The sequence below is a fragment of the Betta splendens genome, chromosome 13 (assembly GCF_900634795.4).
Source record: "Betta splendens chromosome 13, fBetSpl5.4, whole genome shotgun sequence".
Taxonomy (NCBI): Eukaryota; Metazoa; Chordata; class Actinopteri; order Anabantiformes; family Osphronemidae; genus Betta; species Betta splendens.
In genome coordinates, this window is record NC_040893.2 from 6,978,044 (window position 1) to 6,994,956 (window position 16,913).

General features: G+C 39.0%; 2 protein-coding genes across 3 annotated transcripts; one reads left to right on the forward strand and one right to left on the reverse strand.

Annotated features, from left to right (window-relative positions):
- The first annotated feature begins 295 nt into the window (after nt 1–295).
- LOC114868168 (succinate receptor 1-like) lies at nt 296–2,550 on the forward strand. Of its 2 annotated transcripts, XM_029171596.2 has the most exons (3): nt 296–529; nt 686–747; nt 1,030–2,549. In XM_029171596.2, the coding sequence occupies exons 2-3, from the start codon at nt 745–747 to the stop codon at nt 1,960–1,962; spliced, it is 936 nt and encodes a 311-aa protein (XP_029027429.1). In that variant the 5' UTR covers nt 296–529; nt 686–744; the 3' UTR covers nt 1,963–2,549. The 2 variants fall into 2 exon arrangements, with proteins under 2 accessions (XP_029027429.1, XP_029027430.1); XM_029171597.2 differs by having other exon boundaries at nt 296–747; nt 1,030–2,550.
- Nucleotides 2,551–3,770: 1,220 nt separating this feature from the next.
- aadac (arylacetamide deacetylase) lies at nt 3,771–10,181 on the reverse strand. Its single transcript, XM_029172144.3, has 5 exons — nt 9,376–10,181; nt 7,772–8,000; nt 7,273–7,342; nt 6,349–6,520; nt 3,771–5,423 (listed from the first exon to the last, which is right to left on the reverse strand). The coding sequence occupies exons 1-5, from the start codon at nt 9,514–9,516 to the stop codon at nt 4,797–4,799; spliced, it is 1,239 nt and encodes a 412-aa protein (XP_029027977.1). The 5' UTR covers nt 9,517–10,181; the 3' UTR covers nt 3,771–4,796.
- Between the last annotated feature and the right edge of the window lie 6,732 nt (nt 10,182–16,913).

Here is a 16,913-nt window from a genome sequence, read left to right on the forward strand (position 1 = left end):
TTAAAACTTCCGATTAATACTGTGCAAAAATAAGTATAGCAAAGCAACGTTAAAGTCGCTATATCTAATTTCACTACTGTAAATAATTTGGATTTTTTTATGTTATATATGATTGTTCTGCATTAACATGCAGAACATGTACTGTATATCATGCATGCATGATAGGCTCTATATATTACTGAGCTACTGTACAAAACATGATCAACTTTTATGAAATATTTGTGCGCACAAATGTCTTCACCACACTTTCCAAACAGGAAAACGCTTCAATAGAATGTTTGTTAAATAACACACATGCTAAATATACAGTAATAAAGAAGGAAGAAGTGGTACAATAGGGAAATGTATGAGTCATACTTCTAAGTATGGAAAAAAGCAGAGTATATAAACTATGAACGTAGTGCTCGGACTCAGTATCAACTGCTGGGCTACACTGCAGAGAGAATCAACTTTTATTTTGTCTACAACAATCAATACTTTCTTTTTCTTTTTTGTTAAATGCCAGTCAAATTCTTCAGCTCAGGGAACTGTAAGTATAAATTACAGTTAAATTAAATTTGGAAATAGTGAATAATTTTCTTATTTTTTATACAACTTCAATTTTTAATTTGTGCTAATTTTAGTTTGTAAATGCTTTATACTGTAGACAAATATGCTTCTCCCACTAATTAGTAACTGCTTCCAGGAGTATGATGAAGATTGTGGCTGCATTAGCTCACACTCGCACCCTCTAACAGCTGAATTATGGTAGGTTTTACTTTAACACTGTATGTTGGAAGTGCTCTGTTCAGAAGTGTTCACCTTGTTGACGTACTGGAGATTAGCGTATGATATCATAGTCTGAATTGGGATAAAGTAGATGTGATTGTACTACAGCATGCAACATACCAGCTACTGTCTTTGAAAAACACATTTGGGTCCAATATATTGTACTTTAAGACTAAAAAGCATAATAAGGGACACTTAAAACTTAATCCCTGCACTTACTTTGTCTTGTGATGTTGTAACCCCCCCCAAATTTGTGTCTAGGTGTTTAATTGTACAACACTGCATGGCCACCTGGAGAGGTACTATCTTTCTTCAGCGTATGCTATAGAATCTTGCATTGGTGTCCCTGGTAACCTATTGGCTCTACTGGCTTATATATTTTGCTTGTCAGAGTGGCAAAGCTGCAACATTTACCTCTTCAACCTAGCAGTCTCCAACCTAGTTTTCCTCTGCACGCTGCCACGCCTCTCGTATCTTTATGCCAATAATCAAACAGAAACCCAGCCTTTTGCTTGTGTTTTCAACCGCTATGTCCTGCATGTCAACCTGTATTCGTCCATACTCTTCATGGTTTGGGTTAGCATGGACCGCTTCCTGCTTGTAAAGTATCCATCACGGAACCACTACCTGCTGAGGGTGCGAACAGCTCTGATATTGACTGGACTGAGCTGGATAGCAGTCAATGTGGAAGTTGCTCCCATGGTAGTGCTCATGGTTCAGGACCTGCAGAGCAGAAACTGGAGTCTTTGCAAGGATTTTGCCAGCCTAAATGGAGATATGAATTTACTAGGTTACAGCCTTGGTCTAACCTTGACTGGATACATTGTCCCTTTGTTGGCACTTTGTGGCTTCTCCTACCAAATTGCTCATCTGCTCCACACCCAGGAAAAGGCTTTACAACACCAAACAACATACAAACGACCTCTCAGGATTGTTGCCGCAACTACAGCTATGTTCCTCATTCTATATACTCCCTACCATGTGATGAGAAACATCAGAATAGCATTTAGGCAATTGTGGGCACCAAATACAGAATTGTGTACAAAGACATATTTAGAGGTTGTCTACATCCTAACCAGACCGATAGCCTTCTTTCAAAGCGTCATCAACCCTGTTTTCTACTTCTTCATGGGCGACAAGTTCAGAGAGCTCTTACTCACTAAAATTAGAAAACTGATGCGTAGAACCGTCTAGCAATAAGAACCAACCTAAATGAAAAAACTTGAAACGCGATTTTATCGTTGTTTTCATTATTATTATTTCACTGGTGTTTACGATTTTGAATGTCCAGCTGCTGTTAGTGCCTGTATTGTGTAATATCACCTATACCTATTACCTACATGGCATCAATGTGCTTATCAGAATACAGTATATACAGTACAGCTCTTAGGTTGCTAGAGCACCTGTGAATTGTAAACAATTTTGGAAGTTTGCAAAATTGAGGAGTTTTTCATGAACAATTTAGTTAGAATCTACAGTAAGGAATAAATTGGAGATGACAAAGGCATAGTTAGATATAGATACTTCTTTTATATTTTGCCTTTTTACTGTAAATAAACTATTTGTGAATTCATGTGAACGCGGAGTTGCCTACTGATTTTGTATCTATGTTTTATATTTCAGTGAATCATTGCTGCTTTTCATTCCTCAGCAGTTTTTTGTTCAGTTAATGAGTAGAATTAGGATTTTAATTTCAGGACAGAAACTTTAAACTAAGAAATTGTCTTTTAAATATACTGTATGCACAACCCAACTACCGTAGTTGCGACATACTGTCACTTCCTTCTTCAGACTCTTAACATTTCAACCACAAATATTTCAAGAAAACTAAAAGAGGTTTTAGAAATTTTCTTTCTTCGTTATTATTAATGAATTACTCAGGTTGTACTTTTAAAAATCATTTCAAATGCTAAAGCAATGATTCACTCTAAAATGTTGTTGTTGGAGTATGGATCAAATTGATTATTTTCTAGTCGAAATCTTCTGGAAGTCTCAAAAAAATTCATACTGGACTGTGAGTGACCTGTGAGTCCTAAAGCCCTGAATCCTCATTAAACACACTTACAATAATAGACAGGATCAGGTGCTTTCTTTCAGTCATTACTAATCACACTATGCTTGATCCATCATTTCATTTACTTTGGCATTTGTCCCGGAACAAGCAAAGAAAAGAAGCTGGGATAAAACATTGGGCAATATACTGTAAGGTGTTTTTATATCACATTTCATAATAAAAGTCAGAAGGTATTGAGACAGAGTGAATGAGTAAGAACAGCTTGAAGGTAAATATGAGGACAAAAAAGCCTTGAAGCTCTATATTACACATAATATGCCTTTTTTAATCTTATAAAACTTTGGAAAGATAATTCAATATTGCATTTTGAATAACTTGGGTCACTGTGGCAACAACACGTTTACACAGCCCTTCGTTTCCATGCAAGGTTGGAAAAAACGGTTTGGGTTATAATCATAAGTAGAGACTAAAATAGATTACGCATATGAACATACAGTACAGAGACTATGGCTCGTCTTGTCGTTGACGTCGTTGTATATTAAAAACTTATTGCACATAAAATATTTGCATGAGCAGTGGATGTATGATTACTCACATCCATGTGTTACAATAAGTAAATTTTTTATACTGCATGTCATTAAGGTGAGATTACTGTATGTGGAAGCTGAGCTATGGTACCTGGACTAATGTTTAGGACAACTATTTAAATGGTGATACAGTAGATGGCTTAATCTTTAACTTTAAAATCGGGCTGTACCAAACTGTGTAAATGTTGAACTGCTCCTTTGTGAGTCTCTCCTATACTCAAGCACAATATTGTAATATGTAATATAATGTAATGTTTTTCCTTCATTGCCATATGTTCCCAGGAGAAGCAAAACACAAGTAGCTGTTTTCACAATAAAATATCACCTAATTATTTTTTCTAGTATTCTAAAATGCTTGACTCACTAACAGTAATAGACCACAAATTATGAATAACTAGCAGTGAAAGGTAAAGTGAGTTTATTGCCAGATAACATCAAAATTAAACTCTCCAATGGGGAATAAGCAGTTGTTGCAAAATTAAAAACTACTTTATACATTCAACAAACAATAACAAATAAAAGTACATTTAAGAAAAAAATGAAAAAAAAAACAAACGAAAAAAACTCCCACTGAATGCATTCAGAACAGATGTTCAGGAACAATAAATGATGTTCAGTAAGAAAGAAGAGACACATACTGTACATTCTACTGTAGTTCTTGTCTACACAGTGTTGCAAATTACATTATACTGTAAAACCACATTTTGGTCTTGATGTAGAGTTTCCTCTAATAGCAGCCTATGCTTGTATTCTTCACATATAGGGGTCTAATTTCAAATCTTGATGTTAACATATACTGTGTAAAGACACATTTATCATTTTGTATAATCATTAAAGCAATTAATAAAATACAAACTCATTTTAACCAAACGTAAAATAAGTGTTTTTTTCTCGTGCTACAAAACAAAACCCTCACTGCCATATTGCTATAACATAATCAGCTGAGCTAAATCACAGTGTGGATCCATGGTGTGAAAAATATGCAGAGACTATTACCTGTTGTTTTGATGTGAAAACCATTCTTTAAGCTTTAGCTCACTGAATTCATTGAATGTCATTGTTTTATATTGATATACAATATACACATAACCAGATAGACATATTACTACTATTAGTCATTTACAACACACAAATGTTATATTACCATCATATCTATTCAAAACTATTACAGTAATGTACTTGGGGGAGGTTGTCACAAGTTAAGAACCACTGCACTGTTCTTTTTAAAATCCTGTTGTCTACTTGTATGTAACGTCTGCGGAATGTGGACAAACACAAGATGTAAATTTAATCTACTGTATATATGTACAAAAAAATAGCATGAGCAGGAAAAAACAAACCAAGTTTTTGAAAACCAAACATGACAAATTTGTATCTAGAGAAACACTGACGGATTGCGTGGAATGGATAGGGATGCTCAGCAGTTTTCACAAGTTTTCCATGAGCCATTTGATATAGTTGTCTGTCATCCGACGTGCTATCAGAAAGTCAGTTGGCCACATGGTGAACATCATCGCTCCATGAAATCCTGTACGATAGTGTTCATGCGTCACCTCAACGCCAGCAGCGCGGAGCCGTGTGACATACATGATCCCATCATCTCGAAGAACATCGTACTCGCATGTAACAATGTACGCCTTGGGCAGAGAGCGCAAAGCTGCATCAGGAACCAGTAGGGGTGATGCCCGTGGGTCAGCAAAGGACTGAGACGGTCCATCCACCCCAAATGTCTCCCCTCCAACCCCCTGTGCCACAGTAGGGGCGCTGTAGTTGTACTTTCTATGAAATGATTCTGGCAGAAAGGTGCTCCAGTTTACAAACTTCAGCAGACTGGAGGACTCGTGGTTGTTGTGGGTGTTGGCCATCATGGCTCTGAAAAGGGCCTTGTCACTGGTGAAGTACTCACTCCAGAAACGTACCATGAGGGTCCGAGGAAGAATTGGCATGTCCTGATTCTGCTGATAGGACGGAGTGTTGAGGTCCAGAGCTTGGAGCACAGGGTAAAGGAGTGCTTGGGCCTTCAACTGAATCTGCTGTTCAGGCTCTTTAATCAACTGTAAAAAGGAACAGGAATATTGGCATGCATCAAATTACAAAGATTTCATATACAAAACAGACAGTACAAAACAGAAAAAAAACGATTGATGCCGTGGGACAACTAGAGATGCAAATACAACTCTATACAAAATGTCAGAAAACATTCTGATTGAACACTGTGAGTGTTCCTGTGGATGACTGGCACACCTTCCTGGAGACCAATGTATTGCATGAGTGTGATCAACAAGGACAAATGTCAACAAACATCTGCTGCAGCCTTGTACAAAATGTAACTGAAACATTCCGTTCCCTGAAGTCTGTCCTTGAAAAGCATAATCAAACTTCTTATATGGGGAAATGAGACAAAAGGTTAACCTTGTTCCTTGTTTAAATTTTCATTGTAGTGTAGCTGAGATCCCGGAGCAGTACTGTAAGAGTTTATCCTCACCACATAAAGATAGGCATAAAGGCATAAAGATTCCCTGCCAGGAGCAAGGCTGCACGGCCCATATGATAAGCAGGCTTGGACATGTGGTCCGAAGTCATGCAGGCTACTGAAAAACTTGACTGAATTTATAGCCCCCTGGTGCTGAACTGTCTTACCCCAACAACATGTGTGAATTCATTGCACAACATACAGTATCACTGTCATGCATTTTATATATTCACCAAATACTGTATTTCACTTAAACTGATTTCACTTCAGTTAATATACTATACTTGCATACAAGCAAAAAGCCTTATTATTCCAAGTCTTTGTACAGTGTATGAAACTACAGTATAATGAGCTTGTTATACTGTACGTTAGCAGAGAAGTCACCCACAATTCAAAACCACTTTCAGAGCAAGCTAAATTTGCTAAGCTATGTATTATTCTCTGGGTCTCTGTTTTAATTTGTGAACCAGAAAACTAGTAATAATAGAAAAAAGTGAATTGATTACCTGCTGGCTGACTGCAGCTGCCAGGTTCCCCCCAGCACTGTCCCCAGAAACAGCAATGCGCCCTGGGTCTACAGAGTATTGGGTCAGTACCTTCTTCTGGAGGAAGTGTTTGACCACACGATATACATCTTCATATGGAACGGGGAAATGGTGAGCAGGGGCCAGTCGATATCTGAAACAGACCTTAAGAATGTAATTCTGATGTGCACAGACAATATTTTGGGCCTCTAGTGGAGGACTGGATGTAGGAAAGTGTACTGTATACATTTTCTTTACTTTAGTACTACTATGTTTATGTTTATAAATTGTATAAATATATACACACAAAAAACTCTAACAGTACTCAAATCTAACAGTACGTCGCTAGTAATTCTCCCCAGCCTGCACCACATTCCCTGTTTTAATACTGGACTCCCTGACCCTTTCGTCACATGTCTGTCCCTCATGAGGTCCATCTACAATATTGTTGATCACAATCTTTGCCAAATAACTCCTCAACCTTCCTGCCTTGACAAGCATCGCTGTGCAGTAACATTTTTCCCTAAGTTCCCATTTGTCTGTCTTTCTTTTTTAAACAGTTACTTTTTACATGATTCTTAATTTAATATCAGTATTTCACTTATTTTACTTCAATATATTAAAACAATATTTACGATGGCAAAACCAGAAATTAAAACATTTGGGCAATAGACAGTTACAGTACTAAGACAGAATTAAGGCCGGACGTGCCAAAAAACAACAGCGTGCATGTCTGTGACAGAGAAAAGGCCTGGTGAGATCCAAATGAAAACCTGTTAGCTTCACTCTGCTGCACCCTCACTTCCATCTAGCCAGTGATTAACCAGGATGGACAGGAACTAAATAGTACATAAGTCCATAATACAACGAAACATGTAGGAGCAACAGAGTTTAATAAATACGTACTCAACAGAAAGCACCACTGCATCAAGCTGGGAGACAATATTTCTGGCCAGGAGATCGTATGGACTCATCCCTGCATAGATAGAAAAAACAAATCAGTAGAGAAAATTCTACTCCAACGGACATCTATTTATTTCACTTAACGTGAAGGTACATGTTAACTGTCGTAATAGGTGTGAACCTGGCAAGTCTAGCAAAGGTTCCTGCCAAGGTTAATGGTGTTGTAATGTTTAAACAGACTGAAACAACAGCATGAGAAGTGTCAAACTGCCTGTCATGCCTTGAGGTTTTAGATTAGCAGTTACAGCCACAGTACCACCCTCTGAGGTCTCCCCTGCATCAACACATGCTGGACCAAGCTTTTGATAGTTGTTTCATTATTTATGTTTGCACATGCTGTACGGTAATCAATGAAGTACTGAAGTGTTATAGTACTGTAGCATTACTGTAACATGTGCGAACCCCCAGAGATGTTGTACTTCAAGCAAAGTGCTCGACTCACGGGAACTCCCCAGACACCATCCTCCACCGTGCAGGTATATGACAGCCCTCCTGGGCTCAGAGTCATCACGCTGCAGCCTGGGCTGGTACAGCACCACGTCTACTCCATCAAACTTCTCCTCCGTTACCCGCACATGGTGGTCAGACAGAGGTGCTACTTTTTCAACCAGAGTAATGAAGTACATTACCCCCATGTAGTCTTTCAGCCCCAGTGATTCACAGAAGTCTGCCTGAAAAAGGAAACAGACAGGATCTCATAGAGAAATAACATAATATTGTTACTATTTAATAATATTCTATGATAAGTCGTAGTAAATCCCCTCCCCCTGCACTATGTCACATCTCAACTGACTGCTTCCTGGATAGGCGGAGCATCAGTCCATACAGAAAGCCAGTCACCTGCGCTAATCCCTCTTTTGAACACATTAGAGTTGACATGACCTCGTGTCAGAGTTTCACCTACCAATAGTTTGGACTAAATTTGATGTCCTCTTGCTTTTGTTTCTTGATTTGTATAATAATGTACATTCTACTTTAGTAGCCATGTTCCCTGCTTAAATATCTTGCATTATTCTCTCTTTGTCCCTTGTCTTGTCACACAAACCAGTTCAAACTATTCCTCATAAAAAGAATGAATTGGAGCTGCACCAGCGTTTTCTCATTTGTCATATAATAGTTAAACCACTAAGTTGATAAACATTCCTGAATCCAGAGTTCCCATCGGATAGCAGCCTATTTTAACACTAACCCACAACAATATTTCTACTTTGTACAGTTTGTTTTGTTTACTTTGACTGCTTTGGTTGTTTTAGCCTATTTAGATAAGGATGGGGCAGACATGAATAGTAAGAAAGGAATTGTGTGCAAGACAATAAGATATGATTAGCTAAGATAAATTATATTGATCCCTAAAGAAAAATTCATAAGATTAAATAGGCTAATGGTTAACCCAACAGACTCTATAATAATTACACTGCAGGGTCTGTGATGGACACACCCTGAGACTCAAAACTACAGCCGTTTATTTCCCTGTCTCTGCGTTAGAAAATCTCATCACGCTTCAGTACAAATAGCTAAAAACCTAAATAAACAGCTACTATCATTGTACAAAGTGCTCTATATAGGATGTAACATGTTAAATGCGGTTTAACAAAACAAATGCATCATCAACATATATTGTTTTAAATAACTCCAAAGGTTTTCCAAAAGTGTGACATGACATAGTTACTGTACATTTGTGTGTATTTTATGCAAACTACTTGTGCTGTAAAGCAAACAAGTGTCATATAAACTACAATGCAATGGGCCACAGTGAATTACAGGTATCGGAAGCCATAAACGGAGCAGTTTCCTTAATAACGTCTATTATTAGAGCAGGTGAGCAGGACTATATAACACAGGGATTAGCTTCTGACATAATCTGGTGTAACCACTACGTATATCCTCATCAGCAAAATATAATAAACCTTTAACCTACTGTAGCACTACATACTCTAAGAACACAACTGGAGTATTAGAAATACACTAACTGTTATAAGAACAAGCCCAGTCTTCACTTAATTATCACTGGCTGTAAATATAATGCAAGAATATTATTTCTCTTACCAGGTGGCTGAGACTTCTGAAGAAAGAGTTGGTCAGCATGAGTTTCCATCTCTCCTCTATCTCCTCGGGAATGGGCTCATAAATATAATAAGCGGTGAAAGAGCAGAGCGCGGCAAATAGAATGATGCTTCCCAACCTCATTTTACAGCGTGCGACCGCAGCGTGCAAATCAAAACAGGCTGCCTCTCCACAACTTACACCAACTTCCCGTGCGCGACGCAAGCCTAAGCTCGGAATTAATTTTGCATCCACACCAGCTAAATATGGCGGCACGTGTCTGTTATCGTTTGATGGCTATCGGCGTGCGTGCGTGCCCGGAGCTCGTCTTCGCCGCGCGTGTCGTAATGCATGTCTTGTCTCGTGGTGCTCCAGAATTAATTGCGGGGTCAATAATATGGAGAGGCGCGTGCGCACGCCGCGTGCTCACGAGGCAGAACCGTCCCACCTTGGCCCGTGCCGCAAATTCCTCAGGTGGCTCCTGCGCGCGCTCAGCTTAGGCGGAAAACGACGCGCAAATAGCATATACACAAAAACAAAATAACACAACAAGAATTAAACCCCTATCTTATTTTATGATAAATATACCTTATATTACATTCCATGTAGTAATTTCTGTGAAAAGACCTTTCCCGATTCGGTTCTTCCTGATTATTGGTGAGTTAAGTCGCTTTAAACTGAAAGTAGTCTCGAGCGCCGATAAATCAGAGTAAGTGGCCAAAACGAATTACTGCGCAGGGCAGCTAAAGGGCTACAGTTGCAAGGCAGCCTAATCTAATTATATTATTGGTGACAGAGCAAGATGAGATGTCTCCTTTCTTGGCAGGCCTGACTGCTAAAGCAACACGACTCGCCCTCACGTTATGGAGGCACGGTGCAGGATTTAAACTGCTGGAGTGCCGCAGGAATTTGGCAAGTGGTCGCAAGTTCGTGAAAGTTGTTCTTAAATCCTACCTTAGGTTGACTTTGTTTATAGTTTTATGGCCATATTTCATTCAAGAGGTGACACGCAGCTACTATTGTAGGGGAGGCAGTCAGGCTCCCACAGGAGTGATTCTCCTGTTGCGTGGGCAGCTTAGGAATTACTGACATGAGCCATGATCATATAGAGATTTGCTTCAGTGTAGTGCAAACTGTTTATTAAAATGTTTGATTTCAATAGAAGTAAAATCAGATCTGGTTTCTGTCAGCTAAAGTTACATCATCTCAGATTCAGAACTTGGGTACTACAAAATAAAAGCTTTAGTAAAGATGCTCTTTTATGCCAGCATCTCATTCAAAAGTGAGTTAGAGTTCTGGTCAGGCTTCGTCTCACAAACCTCCACCGCATGCCTCCACGTGACTCGGTACTGTATTAACCTCTGTGATCTTTTCCGACCTTTTAGTCAAGTTGGAATTTGTAATTGGCTGGTGTTTAGTTGGAGGCAAGTGTCGTATCCTGTCAGCCATCAAACTCCATTGAAAGGCAATCTGCAGGAACCAGGGTGTGACGGAGGCTCAGTGAAAGCCTCTGTGAGACTGATCACTGCTGAGCAATAGAATACTAAATCTCTACTCTGAATACAAAATCACAGCTTCTAAGCCGACCACCTCGGCTGGTAAATCTTTTATGGAGCTCTTTTCACTCTTAGTGCCTTGTCAGTGTCAGTCAGGAGGCGTGTGGGTGGAGATGTTGTCTTCATCTATGTAGAGCCATGCTGTGCGGCGCTGTGCCACGTGGCGGCCCAACACCCCGCTACATGTGGGGTTGCTCAAGCAGATGTAAGACTGTCTGAACATTCGAACTCAAGTGGTTCGAGTACTGGAGTGTGAGCGTGCGTGTGTGTGTATGTGTGCACAATGGAGCCAAGTTTCACACCTTTAGGCATGCGCGTTCCTATGTTTGCCACATCTACTCTTATAATTAGAATATGATGAGTGAGAGCACGAACATGGTAACTTCCTAATTCGCAGGGCCTCTGCTGCAACAAAGTAGACGCAAGCTGAAGGAATCAGAGGGAAATTTAGTTCTGTCCAGGAGGAGGAAACATTTTGGATATAACAATCAAGAAAATAATTACGAAGAACACCATTTAAATCATCCTATAATATATACAGTAAGGGGTACACAATGGCAGGGATCCCTTTGTAGGAGAAACTCTTATTAGACAAAATGATATTAATTATAAATGTGTGCGCATACCAAGCTTTACCCTGTGTGCCTGTTAGCTGCAATGTTGGATTAGGAATAGGGGAAATTGCTAAGGAATCCATGAGGATAAATGTATTTGTGTGGCACTGGAGTGTGGGAATCGACAGTAGTTGTTGACCTTTAGCAAGGGGAGAACGCAACGATGCGCTTTTTCTACCCTGCCATGAGCAATTCCACAGACAAAAACTGAAAAGCAGGACAACAACAATAGAAAATACTCACGAAAAGCTAAACAGCCGGTAGCTGTTTCATTTGTCTACCAAGAAAAGGCTTCAGAATATAACCATAAGAGCAAAACTGCTCCATCAAAAGCAGAGCAATGCCAGATACTCTTTTATGTTCAATGTTTAGCTTCACCATATGTCTTTATTACAGTATATCAGCTGATCTATCTGATTACTGTACTGTAGTATCTAGTACTGGCTTGAAAGAAGAATAAACTGTAGTAGATTCAGATACATAAATCATGTCTGGGAAATTCCCCTGCCTGTTACAATGTCAGATTATCTATCAAGCCATTCACTCGTTAGGCATTCTTTTTATTTACAATCACCCTGTGTGGCAGAACAGGATAAACCAACTGCGTTTCAAGCTCCAGGCCAGAAACAGGGCCACAACCTGTCTTTTTGTAATAAGGTGCCTGGCAGGAATCCACGTACATGTACTGTTGCCACCCTCCTGTCAACCAAAATACTGTCCAATGGTGCATCTCAGTTTACTCTGTGTTCCCATGCCTTTTGGTTTGTTTTGTGTTTTTTTTCCACTATGTTTGTTCTCTTCGATCCTACCAGTTTGAAGTGTGTTAGCGTGGAGCTCATACTGTACAGTATGTCCAATTTTTCCCACTGAGTAAATAATCACCACTTATAGTAATAATGGACCCTATTAATGGACATAAAAATAAATGAGCTGAAGATGAATGAACTAAAAAAAAGTTTGAGCTTCACAATCAGTCATAAAAACGCATTTGTACCAGGTTTAAGGGCAAAAAAAGAACCCATGCTAAGTGAATCCTGACTTGCATCAGATTTTTGAATCTATCGGCTGTTTCTAAACTAATTTATTTAAAAATCAGTAAACAACCTAGTAGACACTTCATGCGAGTGAACCAGGCGGTTAGCGTAATGGACAGCACATGCTGTCAGAGCAGTGAGAAGATAAGTTTGCATGTAATGCTCAGTAGCTGTTTCACATTAAACAGAGAATAAAGAGCTGTAGCGTCAGTGCCAAACTAAACTTTTTTCCTGAGTCTGTTGTGGGTGCAACCTATAAAAATTCTGCTTTTGAAGTAACACATGAACAAGTATTTGCTTACTAAATCCACATGCAGCAGAAGGGATCTTGAGGTTTGTTATTTCTACTCTGTGCGTCAAGATCATGGGACTGGGTGTAGGAAAGAGCAGAGGATAAGCTCTTTATCAGTCATGGCCTGTGCAGCACTTCTGTCATAAGGAATGTTGGCCTCTCACCCCGTTTCATGTGAACGTCTCCTATGTTATCACCAGACACAAGAATATCAGGCTGTCTGTGCATTCAGTTACACATTGACAAGACATCTCACTCACATTACACGTGATAGTAGGCTAAATATATGTCAACACTGGTTGGTTATACAAGTTTATAGTGTTGCTTTAGCCGTAGTTTGCACCTATGCTCGAGTCTGCTGATGTTTACATCAGTTTGGAAATAACAGAACAAACGCCTGCAGCCATGCTGGCGGCTTTGTGAGGATGTACTTAAGCACACTAGCGCTTAAGTCTGTATGCTGAAGTCAGCACACCAGCTCATAATAACTATGGACATCTGAAGCCAATTATAGAACTTTTAAAACAACCCAGCTAATATTTGCAAAAGCATTTCTCTCAAAGCGACACTATCCAACTTCATGATAACCTAATGCATACATGATGCATATGTGTTTGAAATATTGGACAGGGCAGTTTAAATTGCCTGCAAAACACTTGCACGCAATAACTACCATGCTTTTATCTCACAGTACTGTTCCTTTACTTACACTTACTGTAATACAGTAACTAGTGTCTTGTTCTTTTAAAGACATTAATACCAACAGTTTAGTGACATACTAAGAGAGCAAGACTAATAGGGTCTCAAAATTCATTGCATCTAATTTTTTCAGTTGTGACACGTTGCTATTGCTTTTTAGCTGGATGGAAGAAGTTGATTTTAACCATTACAAACTGTATGTACATCTCATTAGTCCAGCAGATGGTGCTACAACCCCATCAACTGCTACAACACTTGGTTCTTATAAGAGGTATTAAAACATAATGGTTGTCATGTCAAATAACTGTGTTTTACTGTATAACCACTTTGAAACTTCAGACCCTGCCTTAAGCTCACGACAATGATATTCCTAATGAGAAACTGCCATTACCAATGCCTAATAGTAAGATACTGTAAGACAACACATACTACTTTATTTATCCCCTCGGGGAAATTGCTTTCTGTATTTGACCTGTCCCCTTACTGGGGGAGCAGTGGGTAGGCACACAGGGCGCTCGGGAGCTTGTGTGAAGTGTCTTGCTCAAGGACACACCTGGTAGAATCAAACTTAGTAGTAAAGTAGTAAAGGTGCTTAGATGATTTTATTCCTTTTGCCAAATACCTGTACTGTATGTGTGAATGTGTGAACAGCCAGATGACATAATGATAATGAAGGCAGCCTGCCACAGACACCCCACACAGATACATCCTTGGTACAAAGTTACCCAATGATCATTATTAAAATGAATACCATTCCACATTATACCATCTGTGAACTATGTGCACTTTTATTGCAGTTGTGTTTTTGCCCCTCACTGTTTTACGTACTCACTGTTTTGCATGCTCTCACCTCATGACACACCAGACGCCCACATCTAAAGCTTCTCCGTGCTACTGTATAATAACCTCTCAGGACCAAAGGGTTGTGTAGTGTGTTGCTCTGCTGACCCCTAGAGGCAAGAGGTCAAAGATGCATGCTGTGTGGGGTAAGCGTTTCATCAGGCAGTCAGTGTGGTTTAAATGATTTGTTTTTGAGTCAAGCCAGGAAAACCTGACTCAAGACAATGAGACCCATTAACTTAATGCAGTAAGCCTATTTGTATTTAAAGTAGACCGTGTGTCTGCTTTGACTGTCCTTCATCTCTAAAGCAGCAGGTTCTATGCAAAAAGCCAGATGGTGAAGAACTGCAGTGTATCTGAGAAGATTTCACTATGTTCCAAACTAGTGATTGTGTCTTGAATGCACTACTCCATGTGGACACATACTGTTTTAATGTCCGGTATAAAATAGCGTAATGGGAATAACTGACCCATCTCTTCCTGCCTTAGATTTCAAACACACGGTATTTCATGGTTTCTGGGTGGATGATAGTAAGACGCATAAAGCACTTAGATTTTTTTTGTTGTTGTCAGAGAAATGAGGCCAGCACTGAGAACACAAAACTGGAGGACCTACTGGGTCTGAATGAGATTATCGAGCCACATGTTTGGTTTTGGATGGGCTTTTGGCATCATTGGACACAGCATGACATTATTAGAGTGGAAGAATGATTTAATTTATGGACCATTGAAACAGGAACATTTAGCAGTATACTTTGCAGAGATACTAAATCAGTTCACATTACAGCTTATTTTAGCAGCTCTCAACTGTTTAGTATATTAATGTAAAGAGCCACAACGCTCTGTCATAATAAATGCAGATAGTTAACACTATTTTGTACAGTATTACACTTTAGTTTACTTACTTATTGTCCAGTTTAGCACCAGTTTACGACAAAAAACGTACTGTAAGTACTGTAAGATTTAAAAACTTGCACAACACAAGAATGCAATTGTATAGGATAATATAGAAAACCCAACAAATCAGGGCATGTATTCAGCATGGACACATCATGTACAGTGTAACTCGAACTACAAACCTGTCATCTGCTGTGCCATTTAACTTTCTGCATCATTTTTCAAGCACAGTGTTTGCATATGCACAACAAATGTGGACTTGATGTCATTCCTGGAATTCCTTCTATGTTTTGTTATGTGAAACAGGCAAGATACTGCTTATATAATTTGTGACAGTAAATTAAACAATTTATTAGTCAGGAAGTGCAGTATTTCCTTTTTATGAAGATCAGGAATTATTGCAATTACAACTGTTTTCAAACTAATATGGTAAGCTCTACAATTAATTTTACTAATTGCCTTAACTTTCTTACTCTAAGAAGTCCAAGCTGTTTTTCATTAAAAGCATTCTCATCAAAAAACATTACCTTGCACATGTGTGTTCAATGTGGCGCGGAGAAGAAAATGAGGACTACCAGCAGAACCTTGATATCCTCTGATTGCTCAAATGAAACACAGTTTGTGTCTGGGCCACAAGGATCCAAAGGAACATTAGACATGGACACAGTGAGATAGAAAATCACATCACAAGAACATGCTGTGATGCTAATGCTCGCTCTGTGACATCCGTGACTTGGCAACACTGATAGTTAGAGGATCTACAGCTCAACACTGAGCCTTGTGTTCAAATATGTCAGAATAATTTAATCCTAACAAACAGAGCACATAAACATATTAATTGTTTGAAAAGACTGATAGTATAGCCTACATTATGATGATGATGATTACATTATGATTTGATAACAGGGGATATTCATATTTTAACTTTTCTCAGTCCTTGACCAGGACTGTGTTTTTGTCATTTCTGAACAAATAAGTAAAAACTAGCATGTGACATACTGACCTTCATGACTAGAAATGAATCAATCTGAAATGTCATACTGCTGCAGAGAGGAGTGTGTAAAGTGCAGGAAATATGTGGGGCTCTCCTGAATAGAGTTCATGATGTAATCTGATCACTGCAATCAGAGGAATAAACAAGGCAGTAAACACAAGTTTACAATCTCACGGAAGCCATGTTTATAAATGCCAGCCTCAGTTCAGTTACGTTTACACTGCATACACAATTGTATGCATGCTGTATGACTACAGTACCAGATACATACAAACAGGTGTACAAATTGACCTACAATTATAAGGCTTCTTAAATAAACCACAAAAAAACACTCTTAGAGGTCATTGCCCAAGAAAGCTTCCACCAAAGCCGGGTTGAAGTTCCCTTGAGGACAATTAAAACAGTTGGATGAGATTTGTCTCCCTCTTGGCTAGTGAGACCAAGGTTGAGTAGCAGGGAAGAGAGAAGCATCCATCTGTATCCTATAATCAAACATGTTGATGAGAGCATACTGCTGTTGGGTTGTTTTGCCGTTCCAAGAAAAAGGGAAAAATTTTCAGTTAACCATCAAATCTAAATTCTAAATTCTAAAATCAGTTTATTGTTCAAAAGCAT